Source organism: Ursus maritimus, unplaced genomic scaffold (genome assembly GCF_017311325.1).
Source record: "Ursus maritimus isolate PB19 unplaced genomic scaffold, ASM1731132v1 scaffold_28, whole genome shotgun sequence".
NCBI classification, from domain to species: Eukaryota; Metazoa; Chordata; class Mammalia; order Carnivora; family Ursidae; genus Ursus; species Ursus maritimus.
In genome coordinates, this window is record NW_024425341.1 from 6,040,158 (window position 1) to 6,065,716 (window position 25,559).

At 36.9% G+C, this 25,559-nt stretch overlaps 1 protein-coding gene across 6 annotated transcripts in view; it reads left to right on the top strand.

Annotated features, from left to right (window-relative positions):
- NSD3 (nuclear receptor binding SET domain protein 3) overlaps positions 1–25,559 on the top strand; it is a 110,434-nt gene that overhangs the window by 25,855 nt on the left and 59,020 nt on the right. For all 6 annotated transcript variants that reach the window (XM_008686603.2, XM_040643254.1, XM_008686604.2 and 3 more), the window contains exons 2-4: positions 15,924–16,642; positions 24,158–24,229; positions 24,833–24,995. In XM_008686603.2, the coding sequence (XP_008684825.1) occupies positions 15,968–16,642; positions 24,158–24,229; positions 24,833–24,995 (910 nt within the window). In that variant the 5' untranslated portion in view covers positions 15,924–15,967. The remainder of the gene's footprint in view (positions 1–15,923; positions 16,643–24,157; positions 24,230–24,832; positions 24,996–25,559) is intronic.

A 25,559-nucleotide genomic window follows, 5' to 3' on the forward strand; every position in this document is an offset into this window, starting at 1 on the left:
CGCCCCTCATGATTTTCTTAACATTATCTTTTATTTAGTTTACTTTGTTGCAAAAAGTAACTTAAACTATACATTAAATGCATCATGACAGATCATATAAATCTTTGGCTTTTTACATTTACCACATCATGAATACTTAATTGATGTTCCTAGCCTCAACCTGTTCATCTGAAACACATGGCACACTTTTTTTTTTTAACCTTGTATCTAAGATTTGACAAGGAGTCTATAAACTTTCTATTATCATTCCCGTCCTGAATATGTTGGTAAATAAGTACATAAGAGCTCTAAAGCTTTAGTTGACAATTTTCAACTGCTTTTCCCTTTAAAACTGTGAACAGCTTCAACAAAATTAAGAAAAAGGTATTCATTGACTGACTTACATCATCTTAAAAAAATTGGTTAGAGGAAGAATTTATCATATATTGTTTGCCTATGGTGGTTTCGTTTATTTGGAAGTCCATATTAGAGTGGGTAGAAGGCTAGTACCATTATTTAGTCTCCCACCAAACTGTTAACTCTGGGGAGTGGGATTGGGGAAGTGTGAAGTTTAAGATGTGAGGATTTCTGCTGTTGTTGCTCCTTTATATACTTAGGGATTTTGAGAAATTAGTTTACTTGTTAAGAGCCATTGCTATGAAACAAAGAGGCTTGGATTTATATGTCTGACTCTGAGCAAGTTACTCATAGCAAGTTACTCATGCTGGTCTTCGTGTTTCATTTGTAAAATAGGCATTGTATTTCCTCAGAGGGTTGTTATGAGGAATAAAAAAAATAAACATGAAGCAGTTAGAATGGTTTGACATATAGTGAGTTCTTAAATGTTAGCCAGTATTATTATTATTTTAGTAATTCAAAAAAATTAAAACATAACATCTTTATCAGGGATTTATTAAGGACAAAGGTGTGAGAATTCTTGGTGGCCTCTACTGAGGGGTTTTAAAATAAGAGGGTGTGAAACGCCTAACTTCCAAATCCTGTCTGTCTTTCATGGCCTAAATGCCTCCTTGCCTAGTTAACGTTGTTCTTCTCAAATGTCGGTTATAATTGTGATGGTAACACAATTTAATTCTTAGTCACCTTCTGATTCACGTTGTTCACATTATTTACTACTATTTTATGACTCTTGCCCATAAATCTCATCTAGTTTACTAAAGAGATTGTAAATGCCTTTAGGTTGGAGATCAGGTTTTTCATAAGTTCTCTGTACCCAACATCACACTGACTGATAATAATAGCCAACAAGTATTGAGCTCTAAACTATACTCCAGGCACTGTCCGAAGTACTGCTTGCAGATTAACTTTTAATTCTTACAACAATTCTGTACAAAGCAGACAATTATAAATATCCAGTTTGTGGATAAAGAAACTAAGATTTAGGGAGATTAAGTTGCCAAAGTCACTAGCTAATGGCCTTAAATTTGGATTTTGAACCTCGCAGTTTTGATTCTGAACCTATATTTTCAACCTGTCTCCAGTGCTCACTGGAGAGCCATCTAATTCTTTAAGGTCTTAATTATTTATTTTTTTATTTTTATTTTTTTAAAAGATTTTATTTATTTGTTTGACAGAGAGACAGACAGTGAGAGAGGGAACACAAGGAGGGGGAGTAGGAGAGGAAGAAGCAGGCTCCCAGTGGAGGAGCCTGATGCGGGGCTCGATCCCAGAATGCCGGATCACTCCCTGAGCGGAAGGCAGACGCTTAACAACTGCACCACCCAGGCACCCCAGGTCTTAACTATTTAGATCATTCCATGTGTCTGCTGTTTGGAACCTAGCTGTCAGACTCCAGTACACACAAAAATCACTATGTAGAGGAATTTAGTTGTCCTAAAATGTCTTTCTTTTAAAAATTACCCAAACTGCTTTCTTGATTGCATTATCATATCATTTGGAGGTATAATATGAAAAAGCGTGGCTCTGTTCACGCTTTGACTTTCTAGAAACGATAATGTGAAACATTTGGCTTAGTTGGTCAGAATTTGGTGTCAAGTTGTTTTCTTGTTGTTGGGCTTTTTTTTTTTTTTTTTTTGGTTTTGTTTTGTTTTTAAGTAATCTCTACCCCCAGTGCAGGGCTGAACTCACAACCTGGAGATCAAGAGTCACATGCTCTACCAACTGAGCCAGCCGGGTGCCCCGGTGCCAAGTTTTAATGCAGCCTTTTACCACCTTAAGAAGCTGTAGCTTTTTCTTTTTAAAATTTCTTCCAAACCTTAGCCAAGTTACTTTGTTTTTTTTCCAATTTTTCACTTTTAAGATTTAGGGAAGTTAAAAGAATTGTATGTAGAGTTAAAAGTTAAAAGAAATGTAATGTAAGCTAATACCCACATTAGCCAATGGTTAACATTTTGCATCCTTTTATATGTACTTTTTAAATCCCAAAACATTTGAAAGTTGTGATCCCATGGCACTTTAAATATTTCAGCATGGCTTTTCCAAGAATAAGGACATTCTTTTATATAAACCGAACACTATTATCATACCCTTGGAAATTAATAGCTCCATTTTTTAATGGCCAGTCCATTAAAATTCTAAGTTTTCTTCAGAATACATCTTTTACCTGTGTATGTGTGTGTTTAAATATGTGATTTCATCAAAGTCCATGCATTACATTGGTTGTTAAATCTTTTAAAATCTAGAAGAATCTGGGCAACTGGGTGGCTCAGTCAGTTAAGCGTCTGCCTTTGGCTCAGGTCATGATCTCAGGATCCTGGGATTGAGCCCCCTGTCGGGTTCTCTGCTCAGTGGGGAGTCTGCTTCTCCCTCTCACTCTCCCTCTGTGCTCTCCTTCTGTGCTCTCCTTCTGTGCTCTCCCCCTGCCTTCAAATAAATAAAGTCTTTAAAAAAAATCTAGAAAAGTCTTTCCATCTTTTGTTTCTTTGTTTATAACATTAGCTTTTTTGACGAGCCCAGGCTAGTTGTGTGAGAGAATGTTCCACATTTTCTATTTGTCTGATTGTTTCCTCATTGTGAGATTCTGTTTAAACACTGGGAAGAATACTTAGGAGGTGATGATGTATTAATGAATCGCATCATGAGGCCCATAATACCAGGTTGTCCTGCTTTTGGTAATGCCATGTTTAATCACTTGTTTAAAATGATCCTTGCCAGATCTATTGTATGTATTTCTATTTGCAATTAGTACGTAATCTCTGGAGTAACAAATATTTAAACTATCATTCACTTGTCCCATTTTTGCCCAGGAACCCTTAGTGGGTCTGTTCACATTTTCTAGAATGTCAGAATAAAGGATGTTGTTTGTAAGATACGTGTTTTGCAAATATTTTCTGCCTGCCTGTAATGCACCTTTTTGTTTTCTTTGTTTTGTCTCTGTAATATTTTTTTATTTTTCTATTTTTAAGGTTTTATTTATTTATTTGAGAGAGAGAGAGAGAGACAGAGCATGAGCAGGGGGGAGGAGGCAATGGGAGAGGGAGAAGCAGACTCCCTGCTGAGCAGGGAGCCTGATGCGGGGCTGGATCACAGGACCCTGAAATCATGACCGGAGCCGAAGGCAGACACTTAACCAGCTGAGCCATCTAGGCGCCCCTGTAAGTTTTTTTTTAATTGAAGTATAGTTGACATAAAATATTAGTTTCAGGTGTACAACACAGTGATTCAACAATTACTTAGATTACAAAATGCCCTTCACAGTAAGTATAGTTACCATTTGTCACCATACAAATTTATTAGTGTATTATTGACTATATTTCCTATATTGTACTTTTCATCCCCATGACTTACTTATTTTACGACTGGAATTTTGTACCTCTTAATCCTCTTCACCTATTTTGCCTATAGTCCCACTCCTTTCCTCTCTGGGAACCAGCAGTTTGTGGGTTTATGAGCAGTTTCTGGTGTTTTTGGTTTGTTTTTGTTTGCTCATTTTTTGTGTTTTTTAGATAGCGCATGTAAGTGGAATCATATAGTATTTGTCTTTGACTTATTTCACCCTTGCTTAATACCCTCTAGATCTGTCCAAATGGCAAGATTTCATTATTTTTTATGACTAATATTCTACTGTGTATATATGTCACATCTTTATTCATGTTATCAATGGACAGTTAGGCTGCTTCCATATCCTGGCTATTGTAAATAATGCTGCAGTAAACATAGTGGTGCATATATCTTTTCAAGTTAGTGTTTTTATTTTCTTTGGCCCAGCGTGGTGGTACTGGATTGTATCATATTTCTGTTTTTAATTTTTTGAACCTCCATACTGTTTTCCATAGTGGTTGTACCAATTTACATTCTCACCAGCAGTGCACAAGTATTTCCTTTTCTCCACATCATGGCTAATACTTTTTTCTTTTTTTTTTTTTTTAAGAGTTTATTTATTTATTTGAGAGAGAGCAAGAGGTGGGGGAGGGGCAGAGAGAGAGAGGGAGAGGGAGAAGCAGATTCCATGAGGAGCAGGGAGCCTGACTCGGGGCTCCATCCCAGGACCCCAGGGTCATGACCTGAGCCAAAGTCAGATGCTTAACACACTGAGCCACCCAGGTGCCCCTACACTTACTATTCTTATCTTTCCGTCCTGACTGGTGTGAGGTGATATCTCACTGTGGTTTTGATTTGCATTTTCCTGATGATTAGAGTGATGTTGAGCATCTTTTCATGTGTCTGTTGCCCATCTGTTCATCCTCTTTGGAAAAATGTATATTCAGTTCCTCCCATTCATTTTAATCAGATTATTTGGGTTTTTTGGTGTTGAGTTGTATGAGTTCTTTATATATTTTGGATATTAACCCATTATCAGATATATCATTTGCAAATATCTTCTCCCACTCAGTAGGTTGCCTTTTTGTTGTGTTGTTGGTTTCCTTCGTGGTGCAAAAGCTTTTTTGTTTAATGTAATTCCAATTATTTATTTTTGCTTTTGTTTCCCTTACCCAGGAGTCTGATCCAGAAAAATATTGCTAAGACTGATGCATAAGAGTTTACTGCCTGTGTTGTCTTTTAGGAGTTTTATGGTTTTTAGGTCTTACATTTAAGTCTAGTTCATTTTGAGTTCATTTTTTTTTTTTTTTGTATGGCGTAAGAAGGTGATCCAGCTTTGTTATTTTGTGTTAAGCTGTCCAGTTTTCCCAACATCATTTATTGAAAAGACTGCCTTTTCTCTATTGTATATTCTTGCCTCCTTTGTTGTAGATTAATTGACCATATATGTGTGGGTTTATTTCTGGGCTTTATTCTGTTCCATTGATCTATGTGTCTGTTTTTGTGCCAGTACCATACTGTTTTGATTACTGTAGCTTTGTAGTATAGTTTGAAATCTGGGATTGTGCTACCAAGGATTATGATATGATGATTGTGTACTTTCTCAAGATTGTCTTTATTATGTTGAGGTATGTGCTCTTGATACCACTTTGTTGAGAGTTTTTATCATGAATGAATGTCGAATTCTTTTCTGCATCTATTGAGAAGTTCATATGATTTTTAGCCTTCATTTTGTTAATGTGGTGTATCATGTTGGTTGATTTGCAGATCTTGAACCATCCTAGCGTCCCTGGAACAAATCCCACTTGATCATGGTTAATGACCCCCTTTTTTTTCCTTAAGATTTTATTTATTTATTTGTCAGAGAGAAAGCACAAACAGGGGGAACAGCAGGCAGAAGGAGAAGTAGGCTCCTCGTTGAGCAAGGAGCCTGATGTGGGACTCAGTCCCAGGACCCTGAGATCACGACCTGAGCCTAAGGCAGATGCTTAACTGACTGAGCCACCCAGGGGTCCCATGAATGATTCTTTTAATGTATTGTTGAATTTGATTTGCTAACCTTTCGTTGAGGATTTTGCATCTGTGATCATCAGGGATATTGGTCTGTCATTTTCTTCTTTTCTTTTTAGTGTCTCTGTCTAGTTTTGATCTCAGGATAATGCTGGCCTCATAGAATGAATTTGTAAGCATTCCTTCCTCTTCCTTTTTTTTTTTTTTTTTTTTTTTTTTTTTTTTTAGAATAGTTTGAGAAGGATAGGTATTAACTCTTCTTTAAATGTTTGGTAGAATTCACCTGTGAAACCATCTGGTCATGGACTTTTGTTTGTTGGAAGTTTTTAGATTTTACTGGTTCAATTTCATTACTTATAATTGGTCTGTTCAGATTTTCTTTTCTTTCTGATTCAGTCTTGGAAGATTGTGTGTTCCTAGGAGTTTATCCATTTCTTCTAGGTTATCCAATTTGTTGCCATATAATTTTTCTAGTAGTCTCTTAACAATCCTTTGTGTTTCTTTGGTGTTGGTTTTAACTTTTCCTTTCTCATTTCTGATTTTATTTATTTGAGTTCTCTCTCTTCTTATTGAGTCTGGCTAAAGGCTTATCAATCTTGTTTATCTTTTCAAAGAACGAGCTTTTAGTTTCATTGATCTTTTCTGCTTTTTTTTCCCCATTTATTTCTGCTCTGATCTTTATTGTTTCTTTTTTTTTTCCTACTGACTTTGGCTTTTTTTTCCTCTAGTTTCATTAGGTGTAAGGTTAGATAATTTATTTGAGATTTTCGTGTCTTCTGGTAAGCCAGTCTTGTTCTAAATTTCCCTCTTTTTGGAACCATTGTATTTCCATTTTTATTTGTCTCCAGGTATTTTTTTATTTCCTCTTTGATTTCTTTCTTGACCCATTGGTTGGTTAGTAGCATGTTGTTTAGCCTCTGTGTGTTTGTGTTTTTTGCAGTTGTTTTCTTATAATTGATTTCTAGTTCTATACTGTTGTGGTCAGAAAAGATGTTTGATATAATTTCAGTCTTCTTGAATTTATTGAGACTGCTTTGTGACCTAACATGTTATCTGTCCTGGAGAATGTTCTTTGTATGCTTGAAAAGATGTGTATTCTGGCTTTTTTGGGTGGAATGTTCCCTATATATCTGTTAAGTCCATCTGGTTTATTGTGTCACTCAAAGCCACTGTTTCCTTATTGATTTTCTGTCTGGATGATCTATCTATTGATCTAAATGGGGGTGTTAAAGTCCCCTACAATTATTGTGTTATTGTCAAATTTCTCCTTTTATGTCTGTTAATATTTGCTTTATATATTTAGGTGATTTTATGTTTGGTACATTGAATTTTTACAATTGTTATATCCCCTTGTTAGATTGACACCTTTATCATTATGTAATGCCATTCTTTGTCTCTTACTGCAGTGTTTTAAGGTCTGTTTTGTCTGATAGAAGTATTACTACTCCAGCTTTTTCTTTTTTTCCATTTGCATGGAATAACTTTTTCCATTTCTTCTCTTTCAGTCTGTATGTGTCTTTGGGTCTTAAGTGGGCCTCTTGTAGACAGCATATAGATAGGTGTTGTTTTTTATCCATTCAGTCACCCTATGTCTTTTGGAGCATTTAGTCCATTTACATTTAAAGTAATTATTGATAGGTATGTACTTATTGCCATTTAGTTAATTGTTTTCCACTTGTTTTTGTACTTCTCTGTTCCTTTCTTCTCTTGCTGTTTTCCCATGTGATTTGATGACCTTCTTTAGTGTATGCTTGGTTTTCTTTTTCTTTATTTTGTTTCTGTTATAGGTTTTTGGTATGTGGTTACCATGAGTTTCGTAAATAACATTCTATGTGTATGGTTGCTTAAGTTCAAACATATTCTAAGAGCATTCCATTTTTACTTCCTCTCTCCCATGTTCTATGTATATGACATCATATTTTACATCTTTTTATTTTCTGTATCACTTAACTAATTTTTGTAGATATAGTTGACTTTACTACTTTTGTCTTTTAATCTGCATACTAGCTTTATAAGTGATTGATTTACTGCCTTTACTTATGTATTGCTTTTACCAGTGAAGTTTTTTCCTTTCATAATATTCATCTTGTTATGCCTTTATTTTCTGCTTAAAGAAGTCCCTTTAACATCTCTTCCCCACCCCTACCCCCCTTAACATTTCATATAAGGCCAGTTTAGTGGTGATGAACTCCTTTAACTTTTGTTTGGGAAACTCTTTATCTCTTCTTCAATTCTGAATGATAACCTTTCTAGGGAGAGCATTCTTAGACGTAGGTTTTTTCCCTTTAAATATATCATGCCACTCTCTTCTGGCCTGTAAGCTTTCTGCTGAAAAATCAGCTGATAGTGTTGTGGTGTTTCCTTATACATAACTATATGCTCTTCTCTTGCTGCTTTTAAGATTCTCTATTTTTAATTTTTGATATTTTAATAATAATGTGTGTTGGTGTGGATCTCTTTGGGTCCAATTTGTTTGGGCCTCTCTCTGCTTCCTGGACCTGGATGTCTGTTTCCTTTTCCAGGTTAGGGAAGTTTTCAGCTATTATTTCTCAGGTAAATGTTCTGCCCCTTTTTCTCTCTTCTTAAGGGATCCCTGTAATGTGAATGTTAGTATGCTTGATGTTGTTCTATTGGTACCTTAACCTTCCTAATTTTTTAAAAAAATTTATTTATTTAAGTAATCTCTACACCCAACATGGGGCTTGAACTCACAACCCCAAGATCAAAAGTCACACACTCTTCTGACTGAGCTAGCCAGGTGCCTCACCTATCCTCATTTTTTAAAAATTCTTTTTTCTTTTTGCTATTCAGTTTGGGTGCTGTCCACTATCCTGTCTTCCAGATCTCCGATCTGTTCTTCTGCTTCTTCTAATCTGCTGTGGATTCCCTCTAGGATTTTTCATTTCAATTATTGTATTCTTCAGATCTGATTGGCTTTTTTATATTTTCTGTCTCTTTGTTGAAGTTCTCATAGAGTTCATCCACTTTCCTCTGAAGTCTGGTTAGCATCTTTATGACCATTACTTTGAACTCTTTATCAGATAGATTGCATATCTGTATTTTGTTTAGTTCTTTTTTGGAGATTTTGTTTCATTCTCCCATTTGTAATATATTCCTCTGTCTTCTTGTTGTGTCTGACTCTCTGTGCTTGTTTCTATGTATTAGGTAGGTCTGCTATGTCTCCTGGTCTTAAAAGTAGTTGCCTTATCTGGAAGACGTTCTGTAGTGTGGTCCCCTTTGTCACCAGAACGCGGTGCTCCAGACTTGTCCCCTAAGGGGGTTGCATGTGTCCTCCTATTGTGACGGGGCCCTGATTGCTGTGGGTGTGCTGCTGGTGGGTGGGGCTGTCCCTTAGCCCAGCTGTCAGCAGTAGCCAGCCCCAACTATTGCAGGTACACTGGTGGGCCGGGCTGCCCCCCAGGCCTTCTGGCTGCAGTGTAGTCAGTCCCAGCACAACTGACTGAGAAATTTAACTGTAGCTGCTGAGGGCATGTGATGGGTTGGGCTGGCCCCCTGAAAAGCTGGCTGAGAGGCCTGACCACAACTACTGTGGACATGCTGGTGGGCAAAGCTGGCTCACCCCCTTCCTTGGGGCAGAAGTCACTTTGAAGGGGTGCGGGTCCTGAACCAGGGCTGCCTGCAGGGTGTGGTGGGTGGTAGTCATTTTGGGAGGTATTGCTCCTGATGGAGGTTGTCTGCTGGATGTGGTGGGGTAGGAGCTGCTTTGGAGGGGCCCCTGCTGGGATGGGTGGGTTGGATGGGGCAGGTCCACAGGGGAACTGCAGAGCTGGAAAGTGGGGTTAGCAAGGTAGATGGAGGGTGTCGGGGCTGGCTCCTGCAAGTGTCTTATCAACCAGGCTGAAGGAGGGCAAGAAAAATGACTCACCAGCAGTTCCATTCCCGGAGAAAGCTGTTACAGATCCCTGCCCCTCTGGCTTATGTCCTAAATCTCAGTAAATCTCCTTCACTATAACCTAGGTACTTTTCAGACTGCTGCTTCTGTGCTGGGTCTCAGACCAAGTGACATAGTGCTGGCCCTTTAAGATCAAAGTCTTGATTTTCTGTGGCTCTCTGGATCTCCCAGAGTCAAGCTCAGGATTTCCTAGTCAGACATTATGGGGGTTTGTCTTTCTGGTGCAGGGGCTTGATCCCCTCCTCAAGGAGCACTCTGTGCCTGTGATATCCCTCCCACTTGTAGGTCACTGCCCCAGGGGTTTGGTTCCCGACTGCATGTCTGCCCCTCCTACCCTTCTCATTGTGGCCTTCTCTTTGTGTCTTTAGCTGTGAACGATCTGTTCTGCTGGTCTTCAGTTTGTTTTCAGAGTGAGTTGCATGACATGTAGTTGTCATCCTGGTGTGTCTGTGGGAGAAGGGGAGCCCATGATCCTCCTACTCCCCCATCTTCCCCTGTTCTCATGGCTGCCATTTTTAAATCACCTTTTCTTTTTTTAACTGTGTCCTTTGAAAAGCAAAAGTTTTAAATTTTGAAGTCCCATTTCGTCAGTCTTTGTCTTTCACAGTTCATGGTATTTGTTTAAGAAAATCTTTGCCTAAACCAGTGGTATATTTTGTCCCATGTTTTCATTCTAGAAGTTTATCATTTTGATTTTAGTATTAGGTTTACAAACTAATTTTAGTTATTTGCTGGTATAATGTAAAGTAAGGGTTGAGGTTCAGTTTTTTTCATACTGACATCCAGTCAGCTGTTCCAGCCCCATTTATTGAAAATACTGTCCTCTCCCCTTGAATAACCTTGGCACCTTTGTGGTAGATCAGTTGACCATGTAACTATGGGTATCAATATTTTAAATATGTATTTATTTATTATTTTTTATAATGAGCATAGCACATTTTTACCAAACAAAAAATTAGTAGGTGAGTAAAGTTATACTGTAGGGTAATATCCCCAGAAACCTGGCAGGTAAATGGAGGTATACTAGTTATAGGCCCTCAGAGGATAGGGACTGTTTCTTTCATTTATTAATTGAACAATATTGAACAAGACATACATGATCTCTGCCCATGTCTGCCTTTTTAGAGCAGGCAGTCGACTAAGGGAGACATACAATAAGAAGGTAAACACATGTTTGTATAACACATATCATGGTAAATGCTATAAAGGAGAAAAAAGGCTTAGTCAGTAGAATGAGCATGGGACCTCAGAAGGCCTCACAGAGGGATTATGTGTGTTCAGGTAGCTGGAGTAGCACATGTGAAAATCCTGATCGCAAAGGTGAAGTTGGCACATTTCAGAAACTGAAAGGAGGCTCACGTGGCTGGAGTGCAGTGCTTGGCAGCCGAGAGTGTTGGTAAATGACTTTGGAAATGTAAACAGAGGTCTGACCATGCAGGGGCTTGCTGGCCATGATAAATAGTTGCGATTTTATTTGAATGCATTGGGAAGGCCCTGAAGGTTTGTTCTTTTGTTTTTGCTTAAGGCTATGTAACTACTATCTAGATCAATATGTTAAATATAACTACCAGCTCAGAAACCTCCTTTTGGTCTTATCCAGTGTTTATAGCCTCCCCCCCCCATAAGCAAGTACTATTTTGGCAGATGTCTCCATAGAGTTAGTCTATTTATTTATTTATGTGAGAGAGAGAGAGAGAGACAGAGCTCACTCACACGAGCAGGGGGGAGGGGCAGAGGGAGAGAGCGAATCCTCAAGCAAAGTCCCCGCTTAGCAGCGGGCTTGATGCAAGGCTTAATCCCACAACCCCGAGATCATGACCTGAGCCGAAGTCAGATGTTTAACTGACTGAGCCACCCAGGTGCCCCTCCATAGAGTTAGTTTTAACTTTATCCTGTGTTTGAACCTTGTATAAATGAAATCACATTGTATACTATATAAATGGAATCACTATGTCACATGGCTTCTTTCACTCAGAATGACATTGTGAGAGTCATCCATGTTGTTGAGTATAGCAATAATTCCTTTTTCTTGCTGTATTTTGTGGGGTAGTCAAATGATTGGGTTAGTTTTTACAAGGGGACTGGCTGTTATATGGGAAAATAGATCATAGGCAGGAGAAGAAGCATGAAGACTGAGCAGGTAGCTATGGAATAGACCAAGTGAGGAGATCGGACTGGCGTGAAGAAGGAAAGATATGGAATGAAACAGACAAATATGAGATGTATACTTTAGAGCTAAAACTCCAGGAGTTTACTGATACATTGGGGAAGAGTAGGAGTGACAGTAAGGGATATATCATAGTCCCAGGTATCTGGCTTGGGCAACTGATAGATGGAGGTTTCTTTTTTCTCTTATAGGAAGGACTGAAGGAAGGACATGTGGAAGTAGAATAAAAACTAAGTTCATTGTTAGGTATTTTAAGATGCTTGTGAGATACAAGGAAAGCTGTCAGACATGCATTTGGATTGCAGCTATGGAGCATATTGGAGAGAAGTGCAAAGTATGGATGATTTGCCAACGAGCTAGCAGCTCCCCTGTAGAGTACTGTATTGTTAGAAGATCTGAGTTTCACCATTTTTTTTTCAACTTCTGTTCGCTCTGTGATTAAGGGCAAATCACTTGATCTTTTTGAATGCCATTTCTTCACATCTGTAAAATGGAATAATAATTTGCTTCATGGGATTAAACAAAGTGCAAGGCCACATTTTATAGTTATTTGGGCTCGAGGATGCTCAGAAAAGTTTATTCATGCATATACAATTTGAGTCGGTAGGAAAGTCAGATTATGGAAGACCTTGAAAAGCATGGAAGGGACTTGGTATAATATGGAGCTGTGGTGTTTCTTAGAATGGAAGTAGACTTATCAAAGTTTGGTTTAAGGACACATCTTCTAACTGCTGTGCAGGAAGAAGTTAAAGATGAGAAATATCTAGAAAATCAGTTGTCATAGTTCAGGATTAAGGTGCTGAGGGCTTGGCCTGACACGGATCAAAGAACAAATTAGAGATTTCAGTGGAAGAAACTACAAGATTTGTTGAGTGCCTCATTTTGTGGCTTCACAGAGAGGGGAGAATCAGCCACCCACACGACTGAGGCTTCTAGCCTGGGAAGCTAGAAAAATAGTGGAAGCAATGACAAATCTGGGGTGGTCTGAAAGGAAAATTGAGTTAGGGAAAGGACAGTTCATTCAGTTTTGAACATACGACTCTTACAGTATGATTGTCTTTGGGTAGCTGGATATTCTCTGGCAGTTAGATATTGTGGTAAAGAGGGCAGGATTAGAAGGCAAGAGATTGATTCTTTTTCAAGTTTAATCACTAGTGAGCTTTGTGGTCTTGGAAAACTTAGCATCTCAAATATTGAATGTAGTTATCTAAAAAATGAAGCTAACACCTGTCCTGTCAGCCTTCCAGGATTGTTTTGCGGGTCAAATAAGAACGCATGTGAAAATACTGTGTAATTGTAAGCTCCTATATAATTGTAAGATAGTAATGTTATTTCCTTTCTTAGTTCAAACTAAAAGGAAATATTTGGTTCTAGGGCTAGAGAATAAAAGAGCAAAAATACCAAACTTCTTAAAAGTTTGTGATTGGAACTAAGTCAGAAACATCAGAAACCTTAGTCTCTGAATACACATGCCTGAAAACCTCTGTAGACTATAATTTGGGAGACTAATCTGGAAGCTGAGCTTGTGTATGACAGTTATGAGAACCAAAAACACAGGTTCCATCTTGTGAAATGTCAGTATTTAACTTGCCTTCAAGTTGGAAGTTTGAAGAACTTTTGAATTCCACCTGTATAGTTAGTTGCCCTGTGTGTTTACAGAATTTTCGAACATACCGTTCTTTGTCTGTGAGCTATACGTTTTTGCCAAGGGTCAAATTAGGGTAATGTTTCAGTTCTCCAGCTATGCATAAATAAGTGATTGCTAACATTTATCAGCATTACTAGTATGTTACACTGGTTAGCATCACTGACTCTGAAACCAAACTGCCTAGATCAAATCCCAGCTCTGTCAATTAATGACTCGCCTTGTGCACTTGAGCAAGTCATTTAACCTCAGTGTGCTTCTATTTCCCAGTCTGTAATGGGACCTAAGGTTAACATCTACCTGAAGGTTGTTGGGAGGATTGAATGTACTGTATGTAAAGCACTTAGAATGGTTCCTGGTACATAGTAAGCGCTATTTAAGTGTTAGTGGCAGTTACTATAGAATTGTTAGTTGTCATTTTGGTAGTGATCGGGAATAAAGAACATGAACAAAAGAATCAGATCCTCTCAGAAGTTATGGCTGAGTGAAGTGGAAGTGGTAGCGTGGTAAAAATGGGATGTAGAGTCAGACATATTTAGATACAAATAATAATTCTGCCCCCTTTGCTTTATGGTTTAAAGCAAGGCACCTAACCCCTGAAGCTGTGAACCAGGAGCCACCATACCTATCCTGCAGAGTTGTTATGAGAATTAAATGAGATAACATATAAAGTGCTTGGCCCATAGTAGATGCCAAAAAATGAGAGTGCTGTCTAACACCCCCCTGCACCCTATTTCACTATAGAGCGATATGGGCAGTTTGATTTCCTGTATGCTCTTGTATTCATTTGTTTGTAGTTTTCAAACTTTTAAAATTCTTTCCATTTGCTAACAGTGTAAACAGCAGCTGTTTAATTGGCTATGCCTTGAAAAGTGTATTGTCAGCAATCATTTTCCTCTTTGCTGTTTTGGGTTATGTGCTTTATCATTATGGTAATCCTACTAGAATCAAGATGGTAGACATTATTAATTGGTCATAGAATAAAACTGGACTGTAGCCTCACAGCCCTTCTTCACAGTATTCCAGGCAGCTAAAATCAATTCATCGGACTCAATATGGTAGAGAAAAGCCTTAGAGCTTTCTAGAGGAAATGTTTATGAGATAATCAAAATAATATCTGAACTATCCATTAATCCTGTCTCAAGAGGTAGGCTTGTCAAACTTTATGACAACACAGAGAGGTCTTAGAGCATTTCCTAATAGATGTTTATTTATATTACAACATTGTTACATAATGTGAGCATCTTTAGGCACCTTCTGGGGGGTGCAATAATCGTAAGAGTATATTGCAATAACTATAATGCAAAGATTGTAATGCAATGACCCAACTAAGAGGGTGCTTCAGAATCAGCTGAATGTGATCGTAAAATATTCATATTTTAGGCCTCACCCCAGATTTGTCAAATCAGATTCATCAATAGATAGATGTTGATTGACATGTACATTTTGTAAAACTACCCCAGATGATTTTATTTATGCCACTGGTTAAAAACAACTAATACTGTCAAGAGTATAGAGAATCAGGCACCCTCACTACTGGTATGACGGTAAATTGATACTGCAAAACCGTTCTATAAGCTGTGCTATCTCTATTAAAATTTCAAATCTGTCCAATAGGAATACATACAGGCCTAAAGATCTAGTTTCAAGACAGTTTCCTGTAGACCTATTTATAATTTCAAACAATGGTGAGCAGCTAAATGATTGTCAGTACACAAATGGTTAAGTACATTGCGGTATAGATATCACAGTTGTTTACTGTGTAACTATTTAAATAATAAAGTATATATGAAAATTATACATGCTGATGTAGAATGATATCTAGGATATATTGTTAAGTTGAATAAGCAAGTCACAGAATCAACCCTATTTTTAAAATTTTATATGTGAGTATATAAAGATTTGGAAGAATACTCCCCAAAGTATTTATACTGGTTATCCATGACAGAAGAATGGGAATGATGGAGAGGGAGAAATAGGCCTTTTTACGTTTGTACTTAAAATATTTGCAATAAGATTTTGTTATCTTTTTGTAACAACAAAGAGAACCACTGGGCAAAAAAAAAAAAAAACCATGAGTGATTTAAAGGAAGCTTGTATGGAACCTAATTTATATGTGTCAGAACACTGCTTGCTTTGCAAATATCAGTTTTAACCTGAGACTTATCATTTCTAACTTGGGAAACAGAAAGGAATGCTAAACTATTTTGAATGTTTTGCTAAGAGGATAAAATTTTGTTGGTAAAATTGTGAAAGTAATTGAGGGTTTCAAATAGATAAGTATTTAAGGTAAAAAGCATTTGACTTGTATCAGAATTATATTGGCTACCTGTTTTAAAAATATTTAGTGTTTGTGTATATCTGGATATGAAAATTGGGTACAAGATATTTCAGTGAATTCTTTTTCAACTGATAAGCCTCTAGCCTGTGAGGATATTAACACTTTTTAATCTCCTCTTTTAAAACTTTAGGCCCGATGAGAGAAAGGGAAAGTTAAGGATGCTGGAGCAGAACAATGGATTTCTCTTTCTCTTTCATGCAAGGGATCATGGGAAACACAATTCAGCAACCACCTCAACTCATTGACTCCGCCAACATCCGTCAGGAGGATGCCTTTGATAACAACAGTGACATTGTTGAAGATGGTGGCCAGACACCATATGAAGCTACCTTGCAGCAAGGCTTTCAGTACCCACCTACAACAGAAGATCTTCCTCCACTCACAAATGGCTATCCACCATCAATCAGCATGTATGAAACTCAAACCAAATACCAGTCATATAATCAGTATCCCAATGGGTCAGCCAATGGCTTTGGTGCAGTTAGAAACTTTAGCCCCACTGACTATTACCACTCAGAAATTCCAAACACAAGACCACATGAAATTCTGGAAAAACCTTCTCCTCCACAGCCACCACCTCCTCCTTCGGTACCACAAACTGTGATTCCAAAGAAGACTGGCTCACCTGAAATTAAACTAAAAATAACCAAAACTATCCAGAATGGCAGGGAATTGTTTGAGTCTTCCCTTTGTGGAGACCTTTTAAATGAAGTACAGGCAAGCGAGCACACAAAATCAAAGCATGAAAGCAGAAAAGAAAAGAGGAAAAAAAGCAACAAGCATGACTCATCTAGATCTGAAGAGCGCAAGTCACACAAAATCCCCAAATTAGAACTAGAGGAACAAAATGTAAGTTGAAACGTCTTTTTGAAAAATTTTGTAATATTTCAGATTTGCTGGAAGTCCAATATATATTTTTCAGTTTTTATCCCTTCAAATTTAAATATTTCTGATAACTTCTTCCTTCTAATCCCTACCAAGGAGCTTGGGATGTTATAACGGGTGCTGATAAAAATTTTTTGACTAAATGAATGGACGTCATTAGAGTGAAGAAATTATTTTTAAAACATGGGACACTAAGAACCTTGCTGCATATGTTTCTTTGTCTAATAGCTTCAGTTTTTTTTATTTGCTTGTAATAAACTCCTGGTTTCTAAAGATGAAGAGGAAAGGCAAAGAGGAGATGGTTAATTATATTGGTTTTCTTTGTTTAGACTTTTCCCAGTGTTAATGACTTAATACTCATTACTAGTAAGTTTGCTACAAAATAAACTGAAGTAATAGAAGAACTCTTTTTATTAAAATCAGTTAGTATTCATATGTGTTAAAACTTCAGGTGGGCTTTTTACAAAAGTCATCCTTTATAGGTAAGATGCATCCTGCCAAATTTTTTTTAGTATATTTGAGGTTTTAGTATGAATTTTCTTAGTAATAGGTATGTAACAAATCCGTTCTAGCTTGAGTGAAGTTTTTAGTTGGTATTCTAATACGTGGTATGAATTGAAGACATTGCCCAGACATTGATTGGGAAGAAATAAGTATCTATTTTGGCAACAGTAGTCTGCTTTTATATCTGGTATCCCTGAATAAGTTAATTTGTTATCTTCTGTTTAAAAAAGCGTTTACTTCATACCAACTCACCTTTTCCTTGGTAGCTGGATTCTAGTTCTTCATACAACTCAAATATCATTTTCTGGATTAGAAGGCTACACTGATTCTAGACTCTCACAAGTCTCAGTATAATATTTCAATATGTTTTTCTCATTTTTCTATAGTTTTATTTATTCATTTAACTATTATTAAGTGCCTACTCTATGCTAGATACTTTTCTAAGAATTAAAGTAGGGCAATGAATGAAAATTAAAGATGCCTACTTTCAGGTTGCTTATATTTTAGTAAGAGGAACGAGAAAATACATACATGTGTACCTACATATGAACATACATATACAAGTTCAGATAGTGTTAAGTACTATGAAGAAAATAAACCTGGGTAGTGAAATAAAGAGATCGATTAGAGACACTTTAGCTATTCTGGTGTCTTAGTTCTGCATTTGTGAAATGAAGGCTTCGTAACTAAGTGGTTTCTAAAATGCCTTTTAATTTCTGAAATCATTTATTAAACGCCCAGCTCCCTGACCTTAGTTTACATAGTATCTTTACAGACTGTTCCTTAAGTAAATGACTACATGGAAGGAGAGAAGTTAACGTTTTGTGCTTCAGATGCACTCACTGTAGCATTTTTTACCTAGCCCTGCAGTGGAAAAGTTTGTGATGCACTGTGACCCTTGGGCATCACAAAAACTTGAATTTGGTTAAAACCAAAGCTAAAGTTTAGTTCCTGAGAACTGTTTTTGTTGGTCCTTCTTGCTTTTGCTCTAGAAAATCTGGTAAATAGGAGAATATCCAATTTTACTTACTGGGCTAGACTTTTTACCTCTATTGATAAAGTACATTAAAAATATATTTCAAAAGAGAAATAGGTCTGGAAGCAGAGGCAGGATAAGACAGTCTGCTTACTTTTTATATATCCTTTTGTTTAATTGGAATCTAGGAAAAAATTCAGTGCAATGATATTTCTAATACTTTATAATGAGATTTTAAAGCCAATTCTTTGTTGGATATCTGCTGTGCCAAGCTCTTTGTATCACTTAAACCTTCAGTTAATTGCCATATCTGGGGATTAGATGCGATTTAAAAGTTTTAGTTCATGTTCTTTTTTGGTAAATCATGTGGGACATAATTTAATATTTCATTATTTAGGATTTTACAATATCTTGAGGTAAAAGAACATCAATTTGACTGAAGATAGAGATGTAGAAAGTGATATTGATTGCACTAAATACTACCAAGACCGTTGCCTGAAAGTTGAGTTTTTGGCAAAAATCCAGGGTTGTTTTGTTTTGTTTCTCTCTCTCTCTCCCCCTTTGTTTCTGTCCCTCTCCCGTCCTTTTTTCACAACTTGCCCCCTTTCTCCCTCCCCTCCTTCTCTTTGTTACTCTCTTTCCCTTCCCTCCTCCCTTTTTTCCAAAGAGAAAAAAAGAGTTCTTATTAGTTAAATTTAGATTAATTAAAATTTATCATACATGGGGAATAGTTCTAAACTTAAGAGATGGGTGCCACAAAAGTTGTACTCCATTCTAATAGAACTTTGAAGCTAGAACTCTGAAGGCTCTTGCGTGTTGTTAGTGTCATGCTTCAGTACTGTACAGAGGACCAGTGATGTTCACAAAATAATTGGTTTTGTAACCTTATGGGTTTTTTTTTTTTTTAATTAGGTTTCCTTAACTTGAACAACCTTTATTTTCTTTCCCTTAGGACAGTTTCTTGTAAGTGCTCAATTTTTGATACCCTTGTGCCTCCTGGTTGTTACTAAGGGTCCAAGCTCTTGCTTGGTGTTTAGCACTGTAGAGGGCTTAGAAATGAAAGAGGAGCTCAAGTGAGAGTCTGCTGACGCCACTGGACAGCTCCCCTCCCAGATGCTTTAGAGAAGCATAATGAAAACTGGATGCTTGGAGAAAAAGTTTGAAATGATTGTCCTTAAGCTGGATTTGCTTTTATATATAATTTTGTTCTTTAAAAGCCCACTTATAGGTTCTTTTTTGAACAAGCAATCTCGTTTAAAGTAGTAGTTCGTGATTTCATTCACTACTTTTTTCTTTTCTTTTTTCTTGGTATTTGATCTTACAAGTATTTCCTCCCAATTCAGAGCTGTTTGGCCTTCTGAAGAGTGGCTGTTGGACAACAATAAAATGTGTCCAAACATCTCAGCAGCAGGAGACCTGAGATCACTACTGAAATTGTATATTTTGTAACACTGGTTTAGCTGTTTTTCCTCCTATCAAATTAGAAACATGTGGAAGTGTTTCTGCATGTCTTCCTCCTTGGCAGGTGTCATGCCTCCGGCATGTGAGTGTAGGCCCTACTCAAACATTGGTCTTCCACCAGCACCTCAGGGGGCTTATCCACTAAGACTAGTCTCATTAACTCTTAGCTTGCCATTTTCACTTCTAAAAAGCCAAATAGTGGCTTCGGTTCCATTAGCACTAAGTTAGAGGTTATGTTTGGTTCGGAGTATTAGGTCTTAAAATTCTTAGAAACGTTCACATGCAAAATGTTATTGTTGTACAGATGTTTTAGTGTTTAAGATTATGCACTTAAGCAGTTATTCAGCAAGTAAAAGAAAAATGCACAAATAATTTATTGCCTTTGAATTTTTCTTTCCACCTTAAATGTTGATGTAAGTTTTTTAAAGAGTATAATTTTGCTTTGAAAATTATTTTTTGAAAATTATTTATTCATTTTGTTTTGAAAATTATTAGGGATTAGGAATTCTGCCAGATTTGATGCATATTATTCGTCTTAATAAATCTCTTGTGTTTTAATAAAAGCACTAGGCCAAAATTTTTTTAAAAGAATATTTTGGATAATGTAATTTTATTTTAGTTGCTCTCTTAATGTATTTTTTTCCTGTTTAAGAAACTTCTTGTTATTCTTTCCTGGAATATAGGTCTTTCCATATGGAATAAACTAAAAATGTAAAAAAGGGGTATATACCCATAAAATCAAAAATTTAAAACTAAGGAGAGCTAACTCACTGTCATCTTTTTCTCTGACGCTCTTTTCCTAAAGCAACACTATTAGTACCAGAAAAGGTATCTTTTGTCCTTGCTTGATTTTAATCTCTTTTAAGCTTATCTATTCTTTGAACAACTAAAGGAAAATGGATGTTATACCCAGAAGTATTTTATATGTTGGCATTTTCTGACTCATTTTTCTTGACTCCTAAGCATTTAACTTCCATTGACCATGTTGTCTTAAAAACTTTACCCCTTAACCGGTGTTTATGATATACTGTGTTATCTGTTGGTTTATCTCCTTACCCTTTCTTTTGAGCTCAAGTCAGTGCCTACTGGATATTTCTCCCATCCAAATACTAACCAGGCCCAACCCTGCTTAGCTTCTGAGATCAGATGAGATTGGGCACATTCAGGGTGGTATGGCTGTAGACTAAATGCCTACTAGATATTTCTGTTTTGCTTATGCATTAGCACATTTTACAATGTATATTTCTTTTCTATCATTGCAGCATCCTTATTCTACTTCTTTTTCTTTCTTTTATTTATATAGTCTTGAAAGCTTAGAATAAATCTTAGGCTTGTTTCTCTCCCTTGCCATTGTTTTCCTTTTAAGATGACTCTGTAAACAATTTTAATAGTGTTTAAAGCTAGCCTGAAGGAAAAGCGAACATTCTGGAACAAACCATTAAAAAAAAAAGACATTTGAATAATATAAAGTTTTGCAGGAAATCCTGTCTTTAATCCAGAAAGGGAAAAATGTTAATGGGCTTCAGACCAGTTCTTACAATAATAGTAGGATTCTGTTGTTTGGCAAAGATGAGTCACTCCTTATCTATCTGCCCTCAAAAGGAGTTACAGAGATCCCTTAGACCCAGACATCATGAAGAGTGAATGTGTGGAGGAGGATGACTCGCTTTCTTAGCAGCCTATGTACTTCCTCAAGCGGCCTTGTCTTCCTGTGGTAGCTTGAGAATGAGAAGTTGAGGTGAAGGCTTAAGCTACTTCTGTAGATTGAAGTGAAGCTACCGAGAGGGCCTATGCAAATGGGGACGGTATTTCCAGACTGCTTTATTACTATACCAGCAATCCGGAAAACAGTTTTCATTTCAACATAGATTTTTCTTTCCTTGCTCAATGAGTGTATCCTATTAGATTACATAGTCGTGGTACCACCACAGACACATCTGACAGAGCGAATTTTGTGCCCATCAACAAGTTGCCACTACCTTTTTTTCCAAAATATTCTCCACATAATAGCTAACAAGATTTTTTTAAAACATAAATTGGTGTATGTTACTTCTCTGCCTAATCCTCTTTGGTGGCTTTTTATTGCCCTTAATATAAAACACTTGACTATACTTACAAGGCCCTTGTAATATTCCCTGCCTCCCCTCTCTCATCTTGTAACCTCTCTCTTCTTTGGGCAATTAAGTCAGTTGTAAAGGCCTTCCTGAAATTTCTACTTTGTAAGCCCCAGGAACTTCACATGTGCCATGCCTTCTTTCTGGAATGTTCTGCCCACTTTTTCCTAGACTAGCTACTCCTCCTCTGATTCTAAGATTATAATTGACTTTCTCAGAGAAGCCTTTACTGACTTTCATATTTAAAGATACATCCCCCCATTATTTCTCTTCATACGTTTACATTATATAAGAGTATGTTTTTATTTATTTAATGTCTGTCTATCCTACCCACCTGTAAGCTTTTTGAGGTGAGGGATCAAATCTATTTGTTTCATCGTTGCATACCCACCTTCTAGAACCGTGCCTGGAAAGTCATAGGCACTGTTGAGTAAATGATTGATACTTGGAGTTTGGGTTATTAGTCTGGCTTATCATTTCCTAATAGTTACAAACCTTTCCACAATTTTTTATTTAATAAAACTTTGTTTTTACTGTTTTTACAACAGTGTCTTGAATTAATTGAAAAATTTCAGTAGTTCCTAGAATTACCCATATTTTTAAATTGGAATTAAGACTTTATTTGATGGCTATCTCTCTCTCTTTATGCCGTCTAAATTAAGTTCTGTTCTTTGACAAGTGAGAAGTTTTAAAAAATCTTTTAAGTTACAAAAGTAATCTGCTTTTTATAGGAAATACAAATAACGCAAAAATATAGGTCTTCCTTCACCATTTCCCTACCTTCATTCCCCAAAGATAATTACTTCTATGAATCCAGTGTAAAATGTATCAAATACTTTTTAAGACATGTATGGGCTATTTTAAATAAAAAGTTTGAAGATGTTGATAGACACGTAGATTACTGTAATGCTGTACTTAACCATCCTTTGCTTAGATTTTCTCATTTTGTTTTCTGTTTTTTTTTTTTTTAAGATTTTATTTATTTATTTGACAGAGAGAGAGAGACAGCCAGCGAGAGAGGGAACACAAGCAGGGGGAGTGGGAGAGGAAGAAGCAGGCTCCCAGCAGAGCAGGGAGCCCGATGTGGGGCTCAATCCCAGGACCCCGGGACCACGCCCTGAGCCGAAGGCAGACGCTTAATGACTGAGCCACCCAGGCGCCCGTTTTCTGTAGTTTCTTAAAATATAATTGCCCAATTGAAGAGTGATAGATTTTGAATTTTGATAGATACTTCTAAATAGCCTTCCAAAGGGTTGCAGAAATTAATTTTTAAGTAACATGTGTGGGTGTTATGATTGGAAGAGTAATGTTTATCATAGACAATTTGACAAATACAGAAAAGCCCACCGAAAGAATCACTTTTCCCATCACCTGGTGGTATTCTAATTTTTCTTTCTGTGCACATTAAAAAAAAAAAAAACTATTTTGGGGTGCCTGGGTAGCTCAGTCAGTTAAGTGTCTGCCTTTGGCTCAGGTCATGATCCCAGGGTCCTGGGATCAAGCCCCACGTTAGGCTCCCTGCTCAGCGGGAGCCTGCTTCTCCCTCTCCCTCTGCCTGTGGCTACCTCTGCTTGTGCTTTCTCTCTCTGTCAAATAAATAAATAAAATCTTTTTAAAAAGTAAATAAAAAGAAATTATTTTTCCAAGATTGGAATTATACTGTAATACAGACTGCTTTGCAATTTGCTCTTTTCAAATAACATTATATTATTATTTTTCTATGTCATTTTATTTATTTATTTATTTTTCAAAAGATTTTATTTTTAAGCAATCTCTGCACCCAGCGTGGGGCTTGAACTCACAAACCCGGGATCAAGAGTTACATGTTGTACCAGCTAAGCCAGCCAGGCACCCCTCCCATGTCATTTTAAAATATATTTATATTGCTTCACTATCTAGTTGTACTATAACTTATTTAACTGATTTAAATTACTGGACATCTAGATTGTTTTCTAATGTTTGCTCTTTTAAATAGGACTGGTGTATATATCCGTGTATTTACACCTCTCAGTGCCTTTCACTATACGTATATATTTAGAAGTGGAGTTGCTGGATCAGAGTCTGAAAATTTAAGGCTTTTCGTACATGCCAAATTGCTCTCCTGAAAAATTGTTACATCTTACTAGCAATCTCAAAGTGCTCATTTTTCTGTACCCTGTTAGGTTAAAAAACAACAGCAACAACAATCAACACATTAAGTTTTAAAAATAATAAGAAATGAGAGCTATAGCTATGGAGTGGAAGGGAACGTGAATTTAAGACATGGCGTCATGTATTGCATCGGTTGTATTCTTACTACCCACATTATTTAGTTAATAAATGTCCTTAATTCCCTTTGCTATTTAGTTTTGATTCTTTTTGTGTATGCCACTGTTCTTTGGTTGGCTGCCATTTTGTTCTTTTTGTCTGTACCTTTTCACCTAGAGACCAAATGAGAGGGTTGACACTGTGTCAGAAAAACCAAGGGAAGAGCCAGTACTAAAAGAGGAACCCCAGGTGAGTTGCTGTATCGAATACTGTCTAACCAGGGATGGTGTAAGAAGGTGAAAGCAGGGTGATTAAATTATAACACATTCCATACGTGTTATTACAATTCCATACTTTCGGATTTCAGAAATTGTACTGAAATAAATCTTGGAGCTGGTTTAAGAGGTAGATACTTTCAGTGAATTATTTTTCTTTTCAAAACTGTGACCACTTTTTCTTATTCAAGTACAATTGACATATATCATTACGCTAGTTTCAATTTGTACAACATATTGATTTGATATGTGTATACATTGCAAAGTGATCACTACAATAAGTCTAGTTACCATCTGTCACCATACAAAATTACAAAAATATTTTTATGACCATGTTTTAATGGATTATCAAAATGCCTTATCAGTAATAAGACATCAGAAACATCAGTCCTATTTTCAGTATTTGGAATGAGGCTTATTATTTTCCTTCTCTTCCTTTCTGCTAGTTATGGTTAAGTATCAGGGAAAGTATAACTGAAGATAAATTTTACATGGTTAGCATGATTAATGTACTTTGTTCATAGTTTCTTTTTTTTAACTTTCTCTGCTGATGAAGTTTTACGACCTTTTCCTATAGGTTCAGCCAATATTGTCTTCTGTTCCAACAACAGAAGTGTCTGCTGGTGTCAAGTTCCAGGTTGGCGATCTTGTTTGGTCTAAGGTGGGAACCTATCCTTGGTGGCCTTGCATGGTTTCAAGTGATCCCCAGCTCGAGGTTCATACCAAAATTAACACAAGAGGTAGGTAAAGGCATAAATAGATATTAAATAAAAGGCTGGGGAAAAAATTGAATCTTAAATGTCGTTTGTGACTACAAGGATATGCACATGAGGGGCCCCTGGGTGGCTCAGTTGGTTAAGCATATAACTCTTGATTTCAGCTCATGGTCTCATGGATCATGAGATTGAGGCTGTATCGGGCTCTCTGCTCAGCAGGCGGTCTGCTTGAGGGTTCTCTCTCCCTCTGCCCCTCCCCACTCATGCTTGCTCTCTCTCTCTCTCTCTCTCTCTCTCCCCCCCCCAAGGTAAATAAATAAATCTTAAAAAAAGAAAGCAAGAAAGAATATGCATATAATCTGAATATTAGTTTTTATTAATCAGTGATACAGTTATGGTCATCTTAATGGGCAGAAATCCTCTACAACTGATATGGTCCTTGTTTTCCCTTATAACACCCTGCATTTGTTTTATAATTTCTTCTTTACTTCTTTAAAAACCTTTATCTGACTGACGTCTCATAATGAATTCCAAAAGAAAGCAAGCAGTTGGGTAAGTAATAAGATGTCTTATATGAGCTTAGTAGGT